A 24999-nucleotide genomic window follows, 5' to 3' on the forward strand; every position below is an offset into this window, starting at 1 on the left:
AAATTCAGGTTTTGGAGATCTCAAACACGCCGTACATGCAAGGAGGCCAAAGAATATTTCTGAGCTAGAGATGTTCTGCCAGGAAGAATGTGGAAAAAGCGAGAATTCAAAGACTACAGGAAGCGTTTACGTGCTGTTAGAGTTGCCTGAGGAGGAGTTACAAAGTACTAACTGACAGGGTTCCCAAGCTTTTGCACAGGGCCTTTTTTTATTATTTTGAAACTGTAAAAAATTTAAATAAAAAGTAATCTTGCTTTAAGATTTACAATTACGATAGTTATTGTAAAAGGCTTTTTGACCAGGGGTGCCCACATTTTTGCACACTCCTGTAGCTATCCCACAATACCTTGCATAAATACATTTAAATAAATAAATAAGTACATTTTTGCTCTGTTTGTTTGTTTCTTTGTTCTCAAAAAAAAAAAAAAGGGCCCTCGTCCTTATCTTTGTTGTACAGGTAGCAGTTGAAATTGTACTTCCCTCTAGGGTCTTTCAGCGAACTTATCCCTGGTTATGGGTATGCACTTTGTTGTACGTCGCTCTGGATAAGAGCGTCTGCCAAATGCCAATAATGTAATAACTGCTTGGTGAAAAATTGATCTTGTCTGGCCCCAAACTACCCTCCCTCATTATGGAATTACAGCAGTAAAATAATTGAAGTTGGTAACTGATTGAGGTGAACTATTCAATACAGAGTTGAGCCTTGAATAAGTTATAATAAGGGATATAAAACAGAACCTAGTTCAGGTGGTATTTCATATATTGGTTTGGTAGCTACTGTGCATTTTGGAAATCATACAATGATTGGGAAAAAAAGGACTCCACAGGCACACACTTATTACTGGCACAATGGCATTAGTTTACCTTAACAGCATAATGATGGCAACGACAATGCAGTAATTGAGAAATAAACAGTTAGTTTAGCCAGCATGTGAGTTAGCCAGCATGTGGAAGTCATTATACCAAAGGGCACACTACTCAATTGGAAGACAGCACAACTATTTCATCTTATACTACTGTACTGTAAGAAAAAAAAAAAAGGCAGTCGCATGCCCAGATGTCAGCCTTTTGTGTTTTTTAATTTATAATCAGGATCACCCTTGCCAAATACAGTGGTTTTGTGTTTCATTTGGCGCTTCTGCCTCAGGCAATGGCAGATTCTTTGTTTTTTTACCCCTGCGTAATTACTTGCGATTATACGGCACCTGTCTTTAGTACAATTATGAGACTGCAATATGTTATACATCTATGCCTCTTCTCTTAATCCTTCCCAGGCAGTTTGTACAAATGTATCACTCCTGCTACTTTTGACAAGAATGTCTCAGAGCTTTACTGATGGTCTATTGTCATAGCAAAGACATGCATAATCTTTCTGGGGGGGAAAATATTTGCTCTAATATGTGTATATGTTTTTTAATTAAGAGAACCTTAGTTTTATGTTGTTCCCTGATCTCCCCTGATCATTGAGCGAATTAGCCTAATGAACTTCTGAGGAAGCTCAGGTTGTTCCTCTACATTTAATGATGTGAGACACCATGGCCCTCTAGCCTACTGTATAACCAGCCTGCTTTACTGCACTTACATTTTATATGGCCTACTTTACAGTCATGGCTAAGCATGTGCATTATAAAAATAATAATGAAAACAAGTTACCATTTTCCATTCATATTTTTATGGTTTGCAATCACGGAATTTTAACAAACTTTGTATGCTGATCAACAAGTCTAGTGCTTATGTGAGATGAGAAACACCCCCCACTGCCGGATAATAGGTGTTGTAAGTGGGAATGTGTCTGACACATAGGGGCGGCCTGTAGCGTAGTGGTTAAGGTAAATGACTGGGACACGCAAGGTCGGTGGCTCTAATCCCGGTGTAGCCACAATAAGATCTGCACAGCTGTTGGCTTGGCCCTGCTTCATTGTCTAATCAACTGTACGTCGCTGGATAAGAGCGTCTGCCAAATGCCAATAATGTAATGTAATAATGTTTCGATTATTTGCTTCGGTCTTGTTTCTGTACTACAAACAATGGATAGCCTGTCACCCAGTCTTTAAAAAAATAAAATAATAATGGATAGCATATTTTCTACATTGACTTTACATTGAACAATCTTTGCTAAAGTCTCCTCTATTCTGTTCACAAAGGTATGCTATAACCGGCACAAAATGTATTGAAAGGCAGCACAAAATGTATAGAAAGGCAACACACAATGTCTTTAAATGCAGTATTATTTTTATAACTAACGTTAGGCCACTTGTCCAATGCAGCTGATTGCTCCAGCAGCCCTGTTCATTTCCCCGTCTTCATGCATTAGCACCTGAATGAAATCAAGGGCTTCATTGATCAGCGGCAGCTTTCATGCAAGTTTAATGTGAATTGGACTGATAATTATGGAGAAACGGACAAAACCCCCACTACTTTCCTGCAAGCAAAAGCCACTGTCACAGGCGTGGCTCCATTATCTTGTCACTGTAGACTGATCATAGGTGTCTCGTACAAAGTTTTTATGGAAAAGGGAATTGGGCCAACTTTACACACAAACAAAAACCGGAGAACACCTGGAGGAAATTATGGATCGGAAATCCAGAAGTCTACGTTAGCTAGCTACCCACATTCAATGGATCACAAGAGCTAGCCACAAATATGGATTAAATTCTGCATTTCAGCAAAGATCACACTCATTATAACATTATAATGAAACTGGCTTGTAGTTAGTGAATAGCATTAACCTAGCTAGCGTAACTTCGAAACAACACTGTCTTTATGACCACATCTGTCTGCTAATGCTGGTTAACTTGCTTAGTGAGCGAACAAATCTAGCTAGCTAATTTAGCATAGATTAGCAGTTGTTGCTAGATGCAAGGCAGCCATTATAATCTGCAAATGGGACAACATAACCTTGCTCACATGACATGTCACATTGGCCAATCAGATTTAAAAAGAAAACTGTGGGCCATGGCAAGTGCTATTTTTCTGTGTCAGTTTTCCTTTCAGTTACTACAGTGGCTTCTCCCTTGCTCCTCTGTCAGTTTGAGTGTATACTTATGTTCTTTTGGTGCTGCGTCATATCCTCCAAAGGGAAGTGCAAGTGAAGTTTGCAAGGGAAAAACATTTAATGGATTGGACTGCAGCCCATGACTAGCTGAAGGTTCATGTCACCTTGTGAGTCAAGAATAGGTCATAGTACTTGAAAGGCATTTTCTTTACTAATTTAACACTAAGTATGACTAGTATTTTTATATATTTTGGTTTCACAATGTGCAGGCCTGGACATTTCAGTAACTACTGTCTGCAGAAGGCTTGACAAACAGAACTACACACGCGCAAGATTTAAACCACAAAAGTTTGCCACAAAAACAGGATGGTTGTCTGTGTCACACAACACTGGGGACATTTTGGACATTATCTTTGAGGCTATACAAATCTCTTAGCTCTTTCAAAGGAGACGCGACGCAACCAATTTCTGCGTTGGTTCAGCCCTGTTTTTAGAGAACTTGTCTGTGCTGCAATTGCAATTGAATTGTCCGATAGTATGCATTTATATTTCAAATGCTGTGCATTCAGGTCCCTGTATTTGTTAGGTCCTGTCTGTTTTACCCCTACAAGAGCCCCATGTCTGACAATTTATCTTGATCCTGTCCTAGGTGGAAGAGATCCATGAAATGGTGGACAGGGATCTGGGTTTCCAGCAGGTAGATACAAAGTGTCCTTCCCAGACTAAGACCTTCCTCTTCATTTCTAATGACAAGAAGGTGGTTGGATGCCTCATTGCAGAACATATACAGGAGGTGAGTTTGAAGGCTGTCTTACAAATGGCTGGTCCACAAAAATTACAATTGACTACTCTATTCCAAAAAATATCTGTGGGAGAATTATTTGAATATTTATTGTAGGGATGATTACAAATAGTGGATTGATTGATTGATTCCCTATTCCCATGAGATAACAAGCATGCAGAATCCCTTTGTCACATGGGAAAAGACAAAGACAACTTGTCCTTGCCAAATTCGGTAGACAAGTACAGGCCTTGATTCTGTAGAGGCAGGCAAAGCTTGGTGCCCCTAGACTAATAGGTGGTATTATAACAAGAAAAATGTGTAAATGCCTATATCTCTTGAAGCACGTCACCAGTCAGGTTGAAATTTTGTCTAGAGTGCCTATGAGCTTGTCCAATGGAGAAAATATATCGTAAAAAACATGACCACCATCAGCCAGTCTGATATCAGCTGCCATTTGACAGGCTTCGCATTGGCTGATCACCATGAAACTTAGTGATTATATGGAACTATATGGATCTGATGCATGGATCTGTGTACAATTTTTAATCAATCGGACTTTAAAGGGTGCTCTAATAGATATGCAGGTTTTCAAAGAGTGTATCATGGGCTATGGTTAATTGAAAATCATGTAACGTACATCATAAGATCCATCTCCTTTAGCTGAACAACATCAGCAGCCATTTTGATTCATCCAATATGTCTCTTTACAGCTAGAAAATTCATAATTGTCTCTGGTGCTTGGGCCCCGTTAATTACCATTTGCGGTAACATTTATGGATTCAAGCACAAAATCCTAGTGGCTATGGTACATGGCTGGGACCCAAAAAGGCTGGTGCCTTGAGCCCTGATGTAGCCACAATAAAATCTGGACAGCTGTTGGGGTCCTTGAGCAAGGCCCTTAACCCTGCATTGCTCCGAGGAGGATTGTCCTGTTTAGTCTAATCAACTTTAAGTTGCTTTGGATTTGCAACTTTCTCCTAAGTGGGACGCAACTGAATGGTCTCGTTGTTTTGGAAGTGGCTGTCAATCAAACGCCCAGCCATGCAAGCCATTCTGGATGTTGTAGTTATTTCAGTTAGGTTTCATTTTGGTTAGGGTGGCATAAAAACACCTTTTCTCTGTTAATACTGCGTCATTTCTCATTGCTTGTTTTGGTCATGGTTATTACCTACAAACTTAAGATCCAGTTTTAAAAAAGAAGAAGTATTCCTTTCGTTTACATATGTTCCTTTGGTGGCTCCTGACGAGCTGCCTTGTATGGCAGCCAATGGCCTTTGGTGTGTGAATGTGTGTATGAACAGGTGAATGAGAAGTATCAATTGTACAGCACCTTGGATGAAGGCGCTATATAAATGCCAAGCATTTACCATTCATGATATTATTATTAATGTGGAGAGATCTGAAACAATAGTTATGCCAATGTTTTTAACAACTGCATTGGGGGAGACAAAGAAGTCATCTAAATTTAAAGACGTGGCTCAGGCAGTAAGAGCAGTAGTCTGGCAGTCGGAGGGCTGCCGGTTCGATCCCCCGCCCGAGCTGTGTCGAAGTGTCCCTGAGCAAGACGCCTAACCCCCAAATGCTCCTGACGAGCTGGTCGGTGCCTTGCATGGTAGCCAATCGCCGTCAGTGTGTGAGTGTGTGTATGAATGAGAAGCATCAATTGTACAGCGCTTTGGATAAAGGCGTTATATAAATGCCAACCATTTAAAGACAACTAAGAATTTATCTGTGAGAAATTTGGGGACTGATCTAAATTCAGCTTTACTGCTTTTATAATTTGTATATAATCTGCAAAGCAGTGGTCGTTAGCACCACGTCTGCTTATTATACATTTTTCTGGAGAATGGGACCAGAAGGCCTATAGACTGAGTAAGGTTCATGATAGTATTAGTCCTGAATAGTACTCAATGTATCACACAAAGTATTGCACAAACCAAATGTTTTGGCTATGTCTCTGGTTTATTCAGATTTTGCAGCCTGATGTTGGCCTGCTTTACTCACACTGACCCTGACGTTGCAAATTCCACACCTACAATCAACTCTAGACCTTTCATTAGCTTTCTTGTGCAAGAATTAATGATGCAAGGACACATATATTGGCCAAGAAACAGATGAGCAGCCAAATGCTCAATTGTTTGTTACTCCCGTAAAATGGGGGGACTAAGTATAAAAGGGTTGTAATTCCTGTATGGGTCACCAGTATTGAAGTAAATGCCCTGGATTTAAATCTGACAATCTGTGCATTATCCTATATTATGAATCCAATGTGCTGGAGTCCAGAACCAAAGCAATATAAAATCTCACCATCCAACTGCATTGCATGTTTTTATCATATAAATACTTATTTTGGCTATGCAATGGAATTACCTTAAATGTTACATTTATACTTAATGTAATATGGCTATGTTTTTTCTCGATTTTTTTCTGTTATTCTTTGTTGAACTGGTCACATCACTGTGTATTCTTCATCTTTATTAAGTATGTGAATAATCATTGAAAGGACTGTAAAAATAATGTGCTTTGCATTTGCATAATGTGTTATAATTATCATTCAGCCATGTGGAAGGACCATTAACAAGTACGTAATTTCAACAGCTGATGTCACCAAGCGCCTCAGAAACACTTTGACACCTTGGTTACGCTGCTTCCCTCTGACCAAGATACAGTACTACTTTCTTCTTGCATTTGCTTTCAGCAAAATGGTACATATGCTGATGTGTCTGTTAATTTGTCTGCAGGGTTTCCGGGTGATTGAAGAGGTCACGCCTGAGGGCTCAGAGGGGGAGAAGGTGATGTTTGAGCAGCAGAGGGCCTGGTGCTGCTCAACAGTCCCTGAGCCGGCCGTCTGTGGCATCAGTCGCATCTGGGTGTTCAGCATGATGAGGAGGAAGGGAATTGCCTCAAGAATGATCGAGTGCCTGAGGTCAGACCTCTCAGAGTTTTCTCTCATTGGGGCAATGCCATAATAATCTCAATCTAAACGTGAATAAGCTCTTTGTGAAAGTGAACCAACCAAATGAATTAATTGTTGCATGAAAGTGATGCAGTGCATTGAATTTGCCTTGAAGATTCATTCATTTAAAAAACATTTTTAAAAAATAATAATACAAATTTACTCACCACTAATTGAGAATTTTTTTTAAGCTATACACAGTACTATTGAGTAGAGAGCATTCTTGACATATAACCTATTAACCAGGCAGACTTTTAAGACTTGGGCTCTGGGCATTTAGATTTAGGTTCACCAACTACCATGACAAATCTCTAGATGAAGGAAAAGGAACTAAGAACACAGCTGAAAACACACTGCTGTTTTTAGATTTGATTAGATTCAGAAACGCTGCTTGTATTTTTATTAGCTTTGAAACAAAATAAAATGTTGTACAGACTATTGCAGGAGCCAGTTAACCGAACCATGAAAATATTGAAAATGCCCTTCCCTACTCAGTTGTTGTACCTGATCAATAGTCATATTTGAATGGAAAGCCATTCAGCATGTACTTGATTTCCACATCCACACTGAACCAGAGCTTGATTCCAAATTTATCAGAGAATGGGCACTTTTAGAATGGGGGGGGGGGGGGGGGTGATGGAGGATTTATTTAGCTGAGAAAGGGACCTGGAAGAACAACTGTCTGGGTTTGAGCTAACATACCTGACATTACCAGTGTATCAGGGAACATTTTACAGTTAAATGCTATTCAAACCTTTGTTTAGGCAGATCTGTGAACACCTTGTAGCTGGTATTTAGGGTAGACTGAAAGGAGGACTACCTAATGGATATCTCCGGTGGTGTAATGGTGTGGGGAATGTTTTCTTGCCACACTTTAGGCCCCCATTACAAATAGAGCATTATTTACATGCCACAGCTTACCTTTTGCCACAGTTTGCCCATCTTCTGATTGCTATTTCTGTCAGCATAAAGCGCCCTGTCACAAAGCACACATCACCTCATGCTGATTCCAAGAATATGACGATGAGATCACCAGCTCTCAATCCAATAGTGCACCTTTGGGATGTGGTTGATTTAACTGGAGATTGTGAACTGCATAATGGGGGAGACTGTTTTGACACAGTGAAGCTACATAAATTTGTTTTAAAAAGCAAGAAGTGGAAAAGGGGTCCTGACCAAGAAGTTTCCTCATTTATTCAGGATAATGTATAAATCTTACAGAAACTGAGGACTTTAATCAGCTGATTTTTTTTTATGGGAAATATTGTGTTATGATCATTTTGGGTATTTCTTATATATATATAAAAAATGTATGAAAGTAATGTTATGGGTATACAGAGTTCCTTCAGATTTATCTTTCTATGTATATTATTTTATTAAGTGGTATAATAAGCTTTTATTTTTAAAGCATGCAGCCATGAAACATGAATTTGAAGTGAACACATGAACAGTGCTAATACGTAGGCATTTACAGTATGTAATCTATAAGAATTTATTTCTTTGAAATAAATTTGTGGGAAATACATTTCTAAAATATATAACCTGATAATGCAGTGAATGCTATTTGGTCTCTGATATCTAACATGGAAGTCTTAACATTTTATGTAAACTAGACGTTTGAATTAGCATTGCAGTGTTCTGAGATTAATGCTGTTGAAATTGTGCTCTAAAATTTGTGACAGTATATCTGCATACTTACTACAGGAACAACTTCATCTATGGATCTCACCTAAGCAAAGAGGAGATTGCCTTCTCTGACCCCACACCTGATGGCAAGCTCTTCGCAGCACATTACTGTGGCACTTCCCAGTTCCTTGTCTACAACTTTGTCAGTGGGACCCTGTCAGCCCGGCCCAGCCCAGATGTGATGTGACCTTCTTTGAGCTGACTACTGATCTTGTGATTCCAGCTGAGCTGCTGAAACATTCAAGTCAGGCCTTCTTGTCAGGAGCACACACAGCCTTGGCTTACACTGGTTTGGTCTGATAACTGCCAAGCAAACTCTTTGAGATAAATGTTAAGCAATCTTTCAACAGTTTTTCTTTTTTTATTTTTTAACTCAGGTTTTTAAACAATGTGTTGTAAACAAAAATTATAATAAAAAGGTTTTTTCCCCTTTATCCCGTTAATGAAAAAATGTTTTGAAAGCATTCTAATGCATTTTTTTAAGGAAAGAAAATACTCAGCAAAATGGTTTTGTGGGCAGCCTGTAGCGTAGTGGTTAAGGTACATGACTGAGACCCACAAGGTTGGTGGTTCGATCCCTGGTGTAGCCACAATAAGGTCTGCACAGCCGTTGGGGCCTTGAGCAAGGCGCTTAACCCTGCATTGCCCCAGGGGAGGATTGTCTCCTGCTCAGTCTAATCAACTGTACATCACTCTTGATAGAAGTGTCTGCCAAAATGCCATTAATGTAATATAATGTAATGTTTTCCATAGGAAAAGCACTGAAAGAAATCTCAAATATTTTTCACTTGAGTATTTATAATCAAATATTTTAAAGTGATATCTATTTAGCTCTTTTCTTCTAAACTTGACCTGTTTGGTCAATCATATCTCTGTTGTCACTGTATTATAAGCATTGTATCCCTGCCAAATTTCCCTGCCAAAGTCAAACCGTAGGTACCAACTCCTGTTGGTATTGTGTTCAGTTGTTTGGCGGATTGGATGCGTTTGGAATGGCACTGTTTGTGAGACTGGATGTTAACCCATGTCACAGGTGCCAGGCTGTTGTGGCTGCGTATGGTTCTTCCACCCGCTACTGAGGCTCCTGACTGTTTGTTCAATGAATAAAGCGTAAAAATGACCAGTATGTCTTGTTTGTTCCTTGTTACTGATAGAGTTCAATCATCCAGTCCCCCAAACAACTCAAAACAGTAGTCAATACCAACAGGAGAATACACTGTTTGACATTGGCAGGGAAATTTGGCACATTTCATTTGGGACCCCACTCACATAATCAGCTGTGCTCATCCCACAGACACGATGATCCTCACAAATGGGGACATCATTGTAGAGGGAAATTAATAGATGCTAATGCTATTAAAAACGGTGACAACGAGAGCTATGATTGTCCAAACACAAATTTCCAAACTTTTTTTTGAGGGGTTTATATACCTTCTCTGCACTTCTGGGAAAATGGCTGTCTTCAGCATAGTGGTGTAACTAAGACTGCTGGGGCCCCAGTGCAAATTATACTCCGGGCCCCTCTCCCCTTCAATAACATTACCCAGAGAGTGCATGCGGTGTGCATGTAGTCCGCCTAACAGATAATGGTAATGTTACTAACAGGTAGGAGACATTACAATATTACACTACTATTTCTGACTAAGTATGGCTTAACAGAAAAAAGCAAAAATTCTGCTCACTCATATGAAAGGACATCTGACACAACTTGCGCTTTGAAATCATCCACCAAGCTCTGCAGGTCCAAATTCCTGGCTCAAAACTGAACGTGATAGATCAAGGTCAGTTCAAAGCAGGCCAATCGTGATAGTTTCCCACAAACCTCTGCGAAGCTCAACTAAAAACATAAATGTACAGATAATCTAAAAAAGCCATTCTTTTTATTTGTCCACCTCTTACATTAGCATGTCAGTCATTTGTTCTACTGACAAACAAAAAAATAGGAGAAACACATTGGTTTGTAATATTATAAATCTTTTTTTGATTGATCTCATGTAATATTCTAATATTTTGAGATACAGGATTTTCCAACCTGGGCCCTCTTAAAACCTCTCACTGTTGCATTCACAATATGACCTAAGCCCGCTTCCAGCCTTGCCAATGACCTGACTCAAGCTGAGTGCTTGTTGTGATAATACTGATTCTTGAGGGACTTCTCTCTGGAACAACAATGTAAATACTAGACATGCTTACATATAGTTCTGCAATTATTTTATTTTAATTATTTGGTATGATTGACTGAGGAATGGGTGGAAGAGATTGTATAAGGCTAACTGCATTTACAATCTGCATGGGCACACTGTTTATGTTTCTTGTCCTCAAAGTTAAAGCTGGAGTGTGATCACCATGGCCCAAGTTCTCGTCCACCGCCTGCTGTCTGTCACTGTACATATGCATAGTTTTAAATAGGTTGTGACAAGGTTGGAAACAAAATATTGTTAACTCCCGTTCAAATAAGTATTTAGACTACTTTGTCTACAGAATGGTGTAGTCCAGGGGTCAGCAACCCAGGTCCCGGAGAGCCGCAGGGTGCGCTGGTTTTTGTTTTCGCCTTTATACCAGCAAATGATTCAGACCCAAGAAACCAGGTGAGGCGAGTTAACTGTAATCCACTGCTTTAATTGATCAATTAAGTGCTGAGTAACGACAAAAGCCAGCATACCCTGCGGTTCTCCAGGACCAGGGTTGCCGACCCCTGGTGTAGTCCATCCGGATTTGAAATAGTGTTTGGGTTTGTGCATCTTAGTTCAGCCACCATCTCTGCACCTGGAGGACGTGACGGCTATCGCTTCCATGGATACAAGATGAGACAAACCAAAACCCAGTTGTTTTGTTGCGTTACAAGTATAGCAAGCTAGGTAACTTCCCTGCTACAGCGTTTATACGTAGTTTAAAATTTAGTGGATGACCTTGCCCATCAGCATGTCGAACAGGTTAGCAACTAACTGTACAATACTCTCTTGCTATGTAACTTGTGTTCGCTAACGTTAACCTGTCTTAGCTTGCTAACGTTATTTCAATATTAACGTGAGCTAACTGTCGGTTATTTCGTTAACGATATGGTCGGACTGTCTTGGTCTGATAGCATTGCTATGACCGGACGTTAGCGAGCAAGATGTGTGTATGTGTGGACAAAAGAAAAAAGACACGGCTTGGTGTGGGTAACTTTGACGTTCACTAGTTATACGGAATCGTTGATAAAGGTTAGCTAACCTTATGTTAGTAAACCAGCTCGCCTGTGTTAGCCATGTGGACTACCTATACCTAACGTAAATTCACGGTTCACGGTAATTCAGCATTCTACCGAGGTTAGAATGATAAGATTTAGATTTAGACATTCGGCGTGGGTACATTTCAATAAACCTTAATTACGCCATCAGTGTTCTCCAGACTCCGGTGTATTTGACAGGAAAGAAGTAAACTTGTATAACTTTGCTTTTGTTTCGAATCCCGAGGACAAACTCACGTCTGAAAACCCGCCTCTTTCAATAAAAAACTGCCCAAATAAAGATGCATCTTACAGGAAACCGTTTAATCTATGAAGAGTATAAGACAGTTCCAACATTGTTTTCAGCTTTCAGAATATTTCTAAGAATACATGAAATACTTTATTATTATTTGACATTAGTATAGTAGGCTTTGCATTAAAAAATCGAATTGCTCAACAGAACTAAACAATTTATCCTTTTCAAAAGTTAATATCTCTCTCTCTGCATTTTTCCTGAATTTAGCCTAATTAGTTAAACAGTACAGAGCAATTCGTAAGCTATTCAGACCAAATTTCCACCTGCCCCCTCACAATTTGTCACCCATGGTCAACTGAACCCGCAACAATAGGCCAATATGAAAATGGTCTAACCCAGTGACAGTCATATAGTAGGTGCAGTTGCACCTGGGCCCCTGGCTTGTGGGGCCCATGTCTCTACATGTCTTATATCAGTACGTCTGTTTTTTTGCAGGTCTTTAATTTTTAACCACTCACCATAACACAACTACATATGCTGCTATAGTGGTGTGTGTTTATATATCCTTAAATAAGCAAACTCGTCTCGGTCAAGGTTATTACATGGTTATTTCTTGTGCAATATGTGATCATTCTAAATTCATACTGTGTGTTGGTGTTATTTCCTGATATGCCATGAGTGCTTCTGGGAAATATGTTTGCTGTTTTCCAACTGGTCAACTGTCTTGATCATGTGTTGATATTAGCTAGTCTAGTGCATAAAATATTGAGCGCCATTTAGCTGCCTAGTGTGAAAATGCCTGTGAAGCTCAAAAGTGGGTCGCAGAAAAGACTGGAAGACTTTTCGGAAAAATAATTGCTGAACTGCTACCCTGTTCCCAGTAGCAGTTGCCCATCGCAATCATTGCAAGCTAGATATAACGTTAGCCTACTGTACTTTTTCAGGAGAAAATTTGGCTGCATTTGGCTGGAAAGTGAGTGTTTTCTAGCAACTAGGACGTGGCCATGCTATATCCAGCTGAGCTGTATTGGGGTTAACCAAGTCCGGCTACATGTCAAAATGTCTCTCAACCTATATTTCCACCCCCTAGATTCCTGTTTGGTTCAACGCAGTAACGTTAATGTGAGCTAACTTCATTCTTACATTAGCTCAATCTTGTAATCATTAATTAACATTAGTCATAAGTCCGTAAATGTGCTTCACTCGCTTTGCATTCAAATTAGCAAAGGAAGCTGCTAATTCTTCCAGCAGTTATCGATTTGTTTATTCAGTTGTTGGACTGGTTGAAATATAAAACAAAAGCTAAGAAAATAAATGATTTTCATATATTAATTGTGCATTTTAAATTTGCCGAATTCATCTGACAGTATATCTGATCGTCCACAGTGTTGATGGAAGTATGGCAAGCAACATAAGTTGCAATCCGAAGTTCCCTGCATTTTTGATCATCATTGACCTTCACCAGAAGGTTTTGTAAAAGACCTAATACTAACATTAACGTTAGGTAAACAATTGAACTTGTGCCTTTTCATGGCAGCATGATCTTTCAAATCGCTGAGTTGATCCCTGATCTCACTTTTGCAGAACTTGCAACGTGCCTTTGAGGGATCTTGTGGAATCAGTATCTATCTCCCACTCCTTCCTATACAACTTTCTGTATTTTCCAAAAGATGAGTCAAAACACGTCCAATTGGGCAGGCACCTGTCCAATCTGCCCACACTGAATATCACTGGTCAGTGATTTAGGGACCATCGAACAAGTGCATAACTCACCGAGACGGATATAGAACTAGAGACAGCTAGTGTAGCAGCAGCTAAAGCATGTGCTAGAGTTGAGGTTGCCATAGCCCGCGCCGCCTTCATTGAAAAAGAGAACGAATTGAAGTTACAAGAGGCTCATATAGCTGGTCAGTTATCAGCACTACAACATGAACGAGTGCTGTGTTAAGCATAACCAGTCATGGTCTGGTGGTGACCGTCTCAAGCCTGCCCTCATGGATGTGTTGGCCACTGCCTCTGTTTCCCTTAGCTACGCTGCCATAGCCTTATTCTGCCGGGGTTCTCCTTATCGCACGCAGGTACCTCTCCCTCCTGCTGTGATTGAACAATTACTATCTGGACCCCCTAACAATGTTACTTTCCTCTTCTCCCCACTCTGGGTACCTGCCCGGAGCACTAGCCCAACTTTTCTTGCGCACCCCTTCCAGGCCCGGAGCTCCAGCCCAAGACCAGCTGTACAACTCCCTCCTGCCACTGCTGATTCAGCTGTAGCACCAAGGCTGTCCCCTTGCCTGACAGTGCCACCCATTGGTGTTCCTGCCATCCCTCAACCACATCTGTGCTTCAAGTTATTGGAGATTTATGTACTTTTATTTAATCTGGTTTTCTGTTTAAAACCATTGTTTTAAAGCATGTGCTAAACAGCGGCAGATGGGTTCCCCTACTGAGTCAGGTTCTGCTCAAGGTTTCTTCCTGTTTCCAGGGAGTTTTTCCTTGCCACTGTTGCCCTAGGCGTACTTGTCACGTTCTATAAGAACTGTGTCTTTTATTTATGGTTGACGCCCCTCTTGTGGTCACAGGGGTCATCGCGTCCTTTGTTTTGTTTTTCTTAAGTTTAATTTCTCATGTTAGCCCCCATACATGCGGTCACGTTTTAGCTGCACAGTTCTACCTTTCCACTTCTTTGTACAATCGTGTCTTGGAAAGTATTGGTTGTAAGTACGTAATTTTCAGTAGCATATTAATGTGGTTTGAGCACCTTGTGTTCTTTATGCAAGTGAACGCTGGCCTCCATTATGTTTGCCAAGCTAATGATAGCTTCCTATTAGTCCCTGTGCATTGATATGTGCTATCTTCAACAATGATCCACTGACAGCACTGACCACTAAGTCCACCAGAGACTCTACAGCTTATGCCAGCCACCCACTCCTGCCCCTCAACTATAGGACAGACTGAAGAGATACGTTTTTAGCCTAGCTTTAAATAAGGTGATAGTGTCTGCACCCCGAACATGAGCAGGCAATTTGTTCCACAGGAAAGGAGCACGATAGGAAAAGGCTTTGCCATAGGTATGGAACTTTTAATTATTCTAGGAATAACAAGGAGGCCTGCACCCTGCGAACGGAGTATTCGTGAGGGAGTATAAGGATGAAGTAAATTGTTTAAACGCAGAGGGGCAAGCCCATGTAAGGCTTTAAAAGTCAGAAGTAGTATTTTGTAATCTTTTCGGAATTTAACAGGCAGCCAGTGAAGTGAAGCTAACACTGGGCTGATGTGCTCAAATCTCCTTGTTCTAGTAAGCTGCATTTTGAATTAGCTGGAGCCCTTTCAGAGAGGAATTTGCACATCTAGACAAAAGAGCATTGCACTAATCTAATCTTGAGGTAACAAAAGCATGCACTAGCTTTTCTGCATTATTTAGGGACAGTATCTTCCGAATTTTGGAGATATTCCTCAAGTGATAAAAAGCAACCCGAGAGATGTTTTTAATATGTGCATCAAACGCAAGATCTGGATCAAAAGTAACTCCAAGGTCTTTGATGACAGCACTTGAGGTGATGCAAATTCCATCAATGTTTGGCATATCATCAGATAATTTACATCTCAAGGACTTGGGCCCCACTACCATTATCTCAGTCTTATCTGAGTTTAGCAAAAGAAAGTTATGATTCATCCATTTCTTTATGTCTTTAAGACAAGCTTCCATTTTTGACAGCTGGACAACTTCCTCAGGTTTGACTGATAGGTACAACTGTGTGTCGTCAGCATAGCAGTGGAAGTAAATGCCATGTTTGTGAATAACTTGTCCCAGGGGAAGCATATATAGAGAGAAAAGCAAGGGCCCAAGGAAAGATCCTTGTGGTACTCCGTATCTAACCCTGGATTGATAAGGAGTCATTGTTAAAGTGCACAAATTGATAACGATCTGATAGATATGATCTAAACCAAGAGAGAGCCACGGAGGCCTACAAGATTTTCAAGTCTATCCAACAGGAGCAGGTGTCGAATGCTGCACTTAAATCTAGAAGCACAATTACAGAGATGCAGCCACTGTCAGAAGCGAGGAGTAGGTCATTGAGTACTTTGACCAGGGCTGTTTCAGTGCTGTGGAAGGGTCTAAAACCAGATATATGATTGTGCATCTACAGTGCATCCGGAAAGTATTCACAGCGCTTCACTTTTCCCACATTTTGTTATGTTACAGCCTTATTCCACAATGGAATAAATTCATTTTTTCCCCTCAAAATTCTACACACAACACCCCATAATGACAACATGAAAGAAGTTTTTTTTTTTTTAATTTTAGCAAATTTATTAAAAATAAACCAAGAAATCACATGTACATAAGTATTCACAGCCTTTGCTCAATACTTTGTTGATGCACCTTTGGCAGCAGTTACAGCCTCAAGTCTTTTTGAATATGACGCCACAAGCTTGGCACACCTATCTTTGGGCAGTTTCGCCCATTCCTCTTTGCAGCACCTCTCAAGCTCCATCAGGTTGGATGGGGAGCATCGGTGCACAGCCATTTTCAGATCTCTCCAGAGATGTTCAATCGGATTCAAGTCCGGGCTCTCAAGGACATTCACAGAGTTGTCCTGAAGCCACTCAGGACATATGATATCTTGGCTGTGTGCTTAGGGTCGTTGTCCTGCTGAAAGGACATTTCCTCCAAACATGATGCCTGGCATTCACGCCAAAGAGTTCAATCTTTGTCTCATCAGACCAGAGAATTTTGTTTCTCATGGACTGAGAGTCCTTCAGGTGCCTTTTGGCAAACTCCAGGCGGGCTGCCATGTGCCTTTTACTAAGGAGTGGCTTCCGTCTGGCCACTCTACCATACAGGCCTGATTGGTTGTCCTTCTGGAAGGTTCTCCTCTCTCCACAGAGGAACGCTGGAGCTCTGACAAGAGTGACCATCGGGTTCTTGGTCACCTCCCTGACTAAGGCCCTTCTCCCCCGATTGCTCAGTTTAGACTGGCGGCCAGCTCTAGGAAGAGTCCTGGTGGTTGTGAACTTCTTCCATTTATGGATGATGGAGGCCACTGTGCTCATTGGGACCTTCAAAGCAGCAGAAATGTGCCTCGAGACAATTCTGTCTCGGAGGTCTACAGATAATTCCTTTGACTTCATGCTTGGTTTGTGCTCCGACATGCACTGTCAACTGTGGGACCTTATATAGACAGGTGTGTGCCTTTCCAAATCATGTCCAATCAACTGAATTTACCACAGGGGACTCCAATTAAGCTGTAGAAGCATCTCAAGGTTGATCAGTGGAAACAGGATGCACCTAAGCTCAATTTTGAGCTTCATGGCAAAGGCTGTGAATACTAATGTACATGTGATTTCTTAGTTTTTTATTTTTAATAAAAAATCTCAACTTTTCACGTTGTCATTATGGGGTGTTGTTTGTAGAATTTGGAGGAAAAAAATGAATTGAATCAATTTTGGAATAAGGCTGTAACATAACAAAATGTGGAAAAAGTGAAGCGCTGTGAATACTTTCCGGATGCACTGTATGTGTTGAGTGGATGGAAGGACAGACCCTACAGGAGGGGTGGCAGAAGAACTTTGAATCTTGTCCCTGATTTTTAAAATTTTGTCATCAAAAAATTCATGAAATCATTGCTACTAAACGATATTGAGACACAGGGATCAACATGATTCTTAGTTAATCTGGCAACAGTTTTAAACAGGTGCCTGGGATTGTTTCTATTTTCATCAATTAAGGTAGAGAAATATGATGAACGTGCTGTGGAGAGGGCATGTTTATAGGTTAGTAGGCTATCTTTCCAGGCATGGAGGAATGCCTGCAATTTTGTAGAGCGCCATTTGCGCTCAAGTTAGCGTGAAGCTTGTACCAAGGTGCTAATTTCTTATGGCCTTTTTTTTTTTTTCTTTTCTTAAGAGGTGCAATAGTATCCAGGGTTCTGCAAAGTATGTTATTTATGTTGTCAGTCAGCTGATCAGTTGAGTTAATGCTAGTTGTGTATGCATTTTGGCTGGAGCCAAGGGAATCCCCACAGTGCACAAACTCATTAGTAAAAGCATTTGCAGTCCTGGAAGAAAGCTTACGGCTAAAGTAGAAAGTAGGATCTGGTGACACATGAAAAACTTGTGAAATTTGAAAAGTAATTAAATAATGGTCTGAAGACAGGATTATTAGGCACGACTGCTATGTTTGCTATTTCTGTGTCATAAGTTAAGACCAGATCGAGAGTATGGTTATGGGAATGTGTGGACTGATGTATATGTTGATCAGAGCCAGTAGATTCAGTGATCGACAGGAATGCTGATCTGAGATGATCACCTTCACTATCCATGTGAATATTAAAATCTCCTGCAATTACAACTTTATCTGAATTAACAACGAGACTGGAAAGGAAATCGGCAAACTCAAGTAAGAAACCACTGTATGGCCCTGGTGGCCTGTATACAATTGCAAGGACAAAATGGACTGTTTTTTTGTCCAGATGTGCAAAACTGAGAACAAGCACTTCAAAAAAGTTAAAATCAAAGCCAGATTTCAAAGTAGCAAGGAGATTAGAATTATATACAGCAGCAACACCTACTCCATGACCTGTCAGACGGGGAACGTGACTATAACTGTAACCGGGAGGGGTGGATTCATTTAGGGCAATATATTCATCAGTTTTAAGCCAAGTTTCAGTTAAACATAGGATTTCAATTTGATGATAGGTATTAATTTACAAGAGTTGCTTTAGGAGCTAGTGATCTGATATTAATCAATCCAATTTTTAGCTCAGTTTGGTTAGCCACATTATAATTAGAATGACAGGGTCTGATTTTTTTTAGATTAGCCATACAAACACCCTTGATGGGCTTTTTAGCAAGGCTGAATTTAGGTTGGGGCATAGACACTATCTCAATAGTATGAAACCTGGGCAGCAGTTCTTGGGAACAAGCAGAAACCTGTGTAAAACAGAAGGTCTGCTGCCTGGCCTTGGCTCTGGTGTGTCAAGAAATTGAATTTCTGAGACTATACGATATATTTCTAGAAAGAAGAGCAGCACCCTCCCACGAAGGGTGAATACCATCTCTTCTCAAAAGACCAGGCCTCCCCCAAAAGGTATTCCAATTGTCTCTGAAGCCAACACCTTTTGCAGGGCACCAAACAGACAACCAGTGATTTAGTGATGTTAATCTGCTGTGGATTTCATCACCACGCCGAGAGGGGATGGGACCAGAGCAAATAACTGACTTTGACATCCGTTTTTTCCAGATCACCCACCAATTTAAAATGATCTATGGTGATCTCCGATTGCTTCAATCGGACATCGTTAGCACCGACATGAATAACAATTTTAGAAAATTTACGATTACCTTTAGCCAGCACTTTTACATTTTTAAATTTCAGTCCCTGTTCCCGTGTTTACCTGTCTTGCTTCCAAGCTTGTTTTTCTCTCACTCTTTCGTCCTGCTCCAGCCCCTTTGCCCAGCCCATGGTCCTCCACCCTTCTCCGAGGATCCAGTTTATAACATAAATAAAATAATGCAGATAAAAATCACTCAAATAACATGCCGTGAATCAGGAACACTTGTGTGAGGCAATGGAATGTTTAACATTATAGTCGACCGACTGTTAGACTAACTAACATGAAGAACCAGAAACGGAGGTGTTGATTAGTTAACCGTAGGCGAATAATTGCCAGACTAGCAAGCTCACTATCTAGCTTGCTACATTACCATTGCAGCAATCTAGAAAACCGTAACCAGCTTCACTACATTACATTAATGGTATTTGACAGACGCTCTTATCCAGAGCGATGTACAACAAAGTGCATTCCCATAATCAGGGATAAGTGCGCTGAAAGACCCTAGAGGGGAGTATTTCAACTGCTACCTGTACAACAAAGATAAGGACCAGGGCCTATTTGAATTTATTTTATTTTTTCATTTTATTTTTTTAAACAAACAAACAAACAAAGCAAAAGTGACCAAACTTAACTAGCCAAACACTGCTTACCTAGCCAACTAAAAATACAGATACCCAAAGTAAATCACAGAAAGACAACAATTAAGGTTCACAGGGAGGTAGGGAGGGACGGGGAGAGGTGCTGCTTGAAGAGATGCGTCTTCAGTTTGTGCTTGAAGGTGGGGAGAGATTCGGGGGAGTTTGTTCCACCACCGTGGAGCCAGAACAGACAGACAGTTGTGAGCGTGAGGTGGAGGTTCGGAGAGGGGGAGGTGCCAAGCGGCATGTGGAGGCTGAACGAAGAGGTCTGGCAGGGGTGTAGGGTCTGATGATTTTTTGTTTGTAAGCTGGGGAAGACCCCTTAACTGCTTGGAAGGCTAGCACCAATGTTTTGAATTTGATGCGAGCCATGACAGGCAGCCAGTGGAGAGAAGTAAGCAGGGGGGTGACGTGTGAGTATTTGGGAAGGTTGAAGACCAGACAAGGTGCTGCATTCTGGATAAGTTGGAGGGGTCTGATGGCGGACGCTGGGAGGCCAGCCAAGAGGGAATTGCAGTAGTCCAGGCGGGACAGAACCATCGCTTGGACCAGGAGCTGGGTCAAGTAGGGGGTGAGAACTTCAACTTCAACAAATCAAGCAGATGGCCATCGCCCAAGCACATTCCAAGTACCAAGCTAAATGGCTAGTAAGCGCGTTTAAAAGTGAAAAAATAACAAGACAAAATAATAATATAATATAAAAAAATTTTAAATAAAAGAGAACACAAGATAATACATAACATTGCTTTTTCATAAAATGAGTAGGGAGCTACTGTCACTCTGTCAGTCAATGTGTCAGTCTTCGTGCTCTGCACAAAATTCTAAGTATCAGCTGAAACATGGAAGCAAAGTTCATTCAAAGACCCAAGCGTAATTGAAAGGGGAGTGAAAAATGAATGGAGATGGGCTTTGGTTGAAGAAAATGGTGTTGACAAGCAACGGAGGGGTGTTGCTGGTGTATACGTTCTGATAAGTGATTGAATATATGCAGGGGCAGATCCCTTTACTGCCTAGTACGCAAGCACCAAAGTTTTAAATTTGATGCGAGCCATAACAGGCTGCCAGTGGAGGTCGCTGAGCAGGGGGGTGACATGTGAATGTCTGGGGACATTGAATACCAGATGGGCTGTGGCATTCTGGATCAGTTGTAGGGGTCTGATGGCAGATGCTGGAAGGCCAGCCAGCAGAGAATTGCAGTAGTCCAGGTGGGACAGGACCATTGCTTGTACGAGGAGCTGAGTGGACTAGGTGGTGAGGAAGGGAGGGATTCTCCGGATGTTGTACAGGAAGAACCTGTATGACCGGGACAGTTGTCCATCACCACTCCAAGGTTTCTTGCACTGGGGGATCACTGTGGTATCCCCCAGTGAAATGGAAAAATCAGAGAAGGGAGAGGTTAGAGCAGGGTTGAAGATTAGCTCCGTCTTACCCAGGTTGAGCTTTAGATGGTGGTTGTCCATCCAGCTCTGGATGTCTTTCTGGCAGTTGGAGATATGGGTAGAGACCTATGTGTTGGATGGGGGGAAGGTGAGAAAGAGTTGGGTGTCATCGGCATAACAATGCTGTGACATGCCATGAGCAGAGATAACAGGGCCAAGGGATCTGGTGTAAATGGAGAAGAAGAGGGGACCGAGGACTGAGCCCTGGGGGATATCCTGTAACAAGGCGGCGAGAGTTTTAAATATTTAAATTCAACGAATAAGCAGATCAGCTACCCCAGCAGAGAATATGTTCTCTAACATTTGCGATCTTGAATGCACCCCTGATCACACAATGACAAAATCATGAAATAGTTAACTTTGTTACACATTCGTCACTGATGTACAGTAATTTAAAAAAATTAATAAAGCAGGCCAATTCTTCAATCACGGATAATGAATCCAGTTACTAATTTGTATTCAGAAATAAGTCAATACTCGTTACACGTAATCATCTGAAACAAATACTCGGCTCACCCCTAATAACTGGAAAGGAAACGGCCACAGTTTTTTCTCTGATTGGCCAATGTGATATTTAATGTGAAAAAGGTCATTCTGTTCCTTTTACAGATTGTAATGGCTGCCTTTGTATGTTGCAAATAGCAAGGACAGATAATTTATATTAAATTGGCTAGTTAGCAAGGACTGCTAATTTATTTTTAATTGGTGTGGCCTAGTCTACTCCATCAGCAGTTTTATCAGCCCGTTAGGCGGCATGTCCATGTGAATGGACTCCACAGGCCGCTTGGCACCTCCCCCTCTCAGAACCTCCACCTCACGCTCACGACTACTGTCTGTTCTGGCTCCACGGTGGTGGAACGAACTCCCCGTTGAGGTCAGAACTATAGAATCTCTCCCCACCTTCAAGCGCAAGCTGAAGACGCACCTCTTCAAGCAGCACCTCTCCCCATCCCTCCCTACCTCCCTGTGAACCTTAATTGTTGTCTCTGTGACTTGCTTTGTGTATCGGTATTTTTAGTTGGCTAGGTAAGCAGTGTTTGGATAGTTAACTTTGGTCACTTTTGCTCGTTTGTTTGTTTGTTCAAAAAAAAAAAGAAAAAAAAAAGAAGAAATGGCCTTTGTCCTTATCTTTGTTGTACAGGTAGCAGTTGAAATTGTACTTACCTCTAGGGTCTTTCAGCGAACTTATCCCTGGTTATGGGTATGCACTTTGTTGTACGTCGCTCTGGATAAGAGCGTCTGCCAAATGCCAATAATGTAATGTAATGTAATGGCAGCAGTTTGCATGGTTGACTGCAATCGCCTACTGTAACTCTATGTAGTCTTGTCCCTTTTTCTGTAGCTTAGGCTCCCCCGAATTTAAATAAAATGTATTTATTTGTTGGAAGGCTGAATTACCTTTGCCCTTTTCTACGTGACTAAGCTAAAATTAAAAAGAGTTGAACGCACACCACCTTTTATGGCTTAGAGTGGCTCCACTTTTTACTGGTGGTTGGTACACCAACGCATGGTCCCCTTAGCGGCTAATGAGCTAGCAGGGTGACATCCGAGTTATTTCACATCAGACAATAAAAATCCAAAAGTAATGAAAAAATTACCTCTGGATGATAACAGGGAAATACAATTCTACATAACTAGGTACAGAGTGTTTCCAAAATATTTTGCATATTTTTATATAACGTAAACTCAACAGTGTTCCGAAGAGAACACAGGGAAGTGACCGCTTCCACCAGAAGTTAACATCCGTGCAATTGTAGTTTTTCTCTGGAGGAATGTGGTTTATGATTATGATTGCTTATTTGACTATCCCTGACACTAAAACACTTTGATTGATGTGAATTGGGCCAATATTACAAATAAGTTTGCATACTCATTGCATTGATTAACTGATTTTTTATGATCTCTCTTTCTTTTCGGTTCAGCCTAGAAAGAAATTTGACCATGTAAAATTATAAAATGATATCGCCTGCTTCTATGACTGGAATGTGATCTTTGGGGCTGTAGAGCGAGTATGATGACTTTAGACAACACTATAGAAAATAAATGGCAGGCACATCAATAATTATATTTCTGGGCCATAGCAGCCCTCTAGCGGTGGTGCCACTTGCCGAAGAACCAAATTGAATGGAACCACGTGACCATGTTTGCTTTCCAGTCATATTACAGTTCAATGAGTACTCTCCATTGGTTTCTGTGGGCGTCACTGTCTCTACATACTCTAAGGTGAGAACATTTGAAGAAAGCTGAATGACTGGTAGGGACTTGGTGGAAACCTGGCAAATGAAATTCAATACAACTAAATGTAAAGTTCTACACATGGATAATACAAATATAAAAAGGCAGGATTACTTTATGGGGGGTACAAAATTAGAATGCTCAAGTTGAAAATGACTATAATAGTATAATACTATAATAGATAATAGTTGACCAAAGCCTTTCAGGTTATAGTTCTAGTTCTAATGTGTGGTTGCAGTGAAAAAGGCCAACAGGGTGCTTGGATACATAGCCAGGAGTATTACTCACCTTATACAATATTTTTGTTAGACCACAGTGTACTGTGTGTTGTTCTGGGGAGCCCACTATAAGAAAGATATAGGCACTGCGAATGGTTAGAGAAGGGTAACCAGATTGATTCCATGTATAAAAGGTAAGAGTTATTAGGATAGACTTAAGATGCTTAATATTTAAAAAAAAATTTTTTTTTAGTAAAAGGAGACTTAGGAGGGATTTGATTGAGGCTTTTAAATGTATTAAAGAGATTAACAAAGTGAATTATCTGCAAATGTTCAGGGTGCATTTAGGTAAACTTCTATGCAACACTGGTTTGATTTTTTTCTTGTGACACTTTATTACACCTTAGCTGATTGTCACCCATTTGTATCATGCTGTACACTTGTATGGAAGCATCTGCATTTATTATGTTTCTCCACTCAATTATTCAGGTTTTTCCTTTAAAATGCACGTTTAATTTGACTGCATCTGCATAACTAACCTACATGTCACAACCCTGTCAGAATTACAATGCAAGTGGAAATCATCAAATCCAGAGCCTACTCCCAGAGTACAAGACTGGCATAAATGAAAATCCATTGTAGTTCTCGCTCTTGCAACTGTCAAATTAAAACAAAATGTAATTGTATACAGTTTTCCATACCCATTGACGTCAGTGCACAGATTGTAAAACGGTCTTTACGGATGAAAAGCAAGTATTTCTTTCTTACAAGGTTGGAAGGTTTATGAATAAGCAACCTTAGCCTAGCTTATCTTGAGTAATAAAAGTGCATAAGACGGTCTTATATACAGTCGTGTTAAAAAAAATAGCAGTACAACATCAGTAACCTGATTAACCACTGTTACTAGTAGTAGTGATATTTCTGCATGGCAAATAATTTACTTGTAGATGTAGTAATGTAATAGAAAAACAACAGACCCAACTGTCATGGCATAACACTGCTTGTTCTGAGTAATTGACTCATTCATTGAAAGGGGCATGTTCAAAATAATAGCAGTGTGGAGTTTAATTAGAGAATTCATTCATTCTGTGAAAAACCAGGTGTCATTAATTGTCCTTTATTAAGGAAGAAGGGAAGCAAATGTTTCACACATTGTTATAAAATATATTTCCTTCTGAATTGCTAAGTAAAATGGGCTGTTCCAAACATTATTCGGAGGAACAACATCATTTGATTAAAAAGTTGAT

The 24999-nt window shown here is 40.6% G+C and overlaps 2 protein-coding genes across 3 annotated transcripts in view; both read left to right on the forward strand.

Moving 5' to 3' along the window:
• esco1 (establishment of sister chromatid cohesion N-acetyltransferase 1) overlaps window positions 1-9541 on the forward strand; it is a 29749-nt gene extending 20208 nt beyond the window's left edge. For both annotated transcript variants that reach the window (XM_061237239.1, XM_061237238.1), the window contains exons 8-10: window positions 3645-3788; window positions 6521-6705; window positions 8440-9541. In XM_061237239.1, coding sequence (XP_061093223.1) covers window positions 3645-3788; window positions 6521-6705; window positions 8440-8608 — 498 coding nt within the window. In that variant the 3' untranslated portion in view covers window positions 8609-9541. The remainder of the gene's footprint in view (window positions 1-3644; window positions 3789-6520; window positions 6706-8439) is intronic.
• Window positions 9542-11072: 1531 nt separating this feature from the next.
• The window catches only part of zgc:153738 (uncharacterized protein LOC558115 homolog), a 124010-nt gene continuing 110083 nt past the window's right edge, over window positions 11073-24999 (forward strand). The window contains exon 1 of the mRNA XM_061239245.1: window positions 11073-11354. Within this exon, the coding sequence (XP_061095229.1) occupies window positions 11326-11354 (29 nt within the window). The 5' untranslated portion in view covers window positions 11073-11325. The remainder of the gene's footprint in view (window positions 11355-24999) is intronic.

Source organism: Conger conger, chromosome 4, assembly GCF_963514075.1.
Source record: "Conger conger chromosome 4, fConCon1.1, whole genome shotgun sequence".
NCBI classification, from domain to species: Eukaryota; Metazoa; Chordata; class Actinopteri; order Anguilliformes; family Congridae; genus Conger; species Conger conger.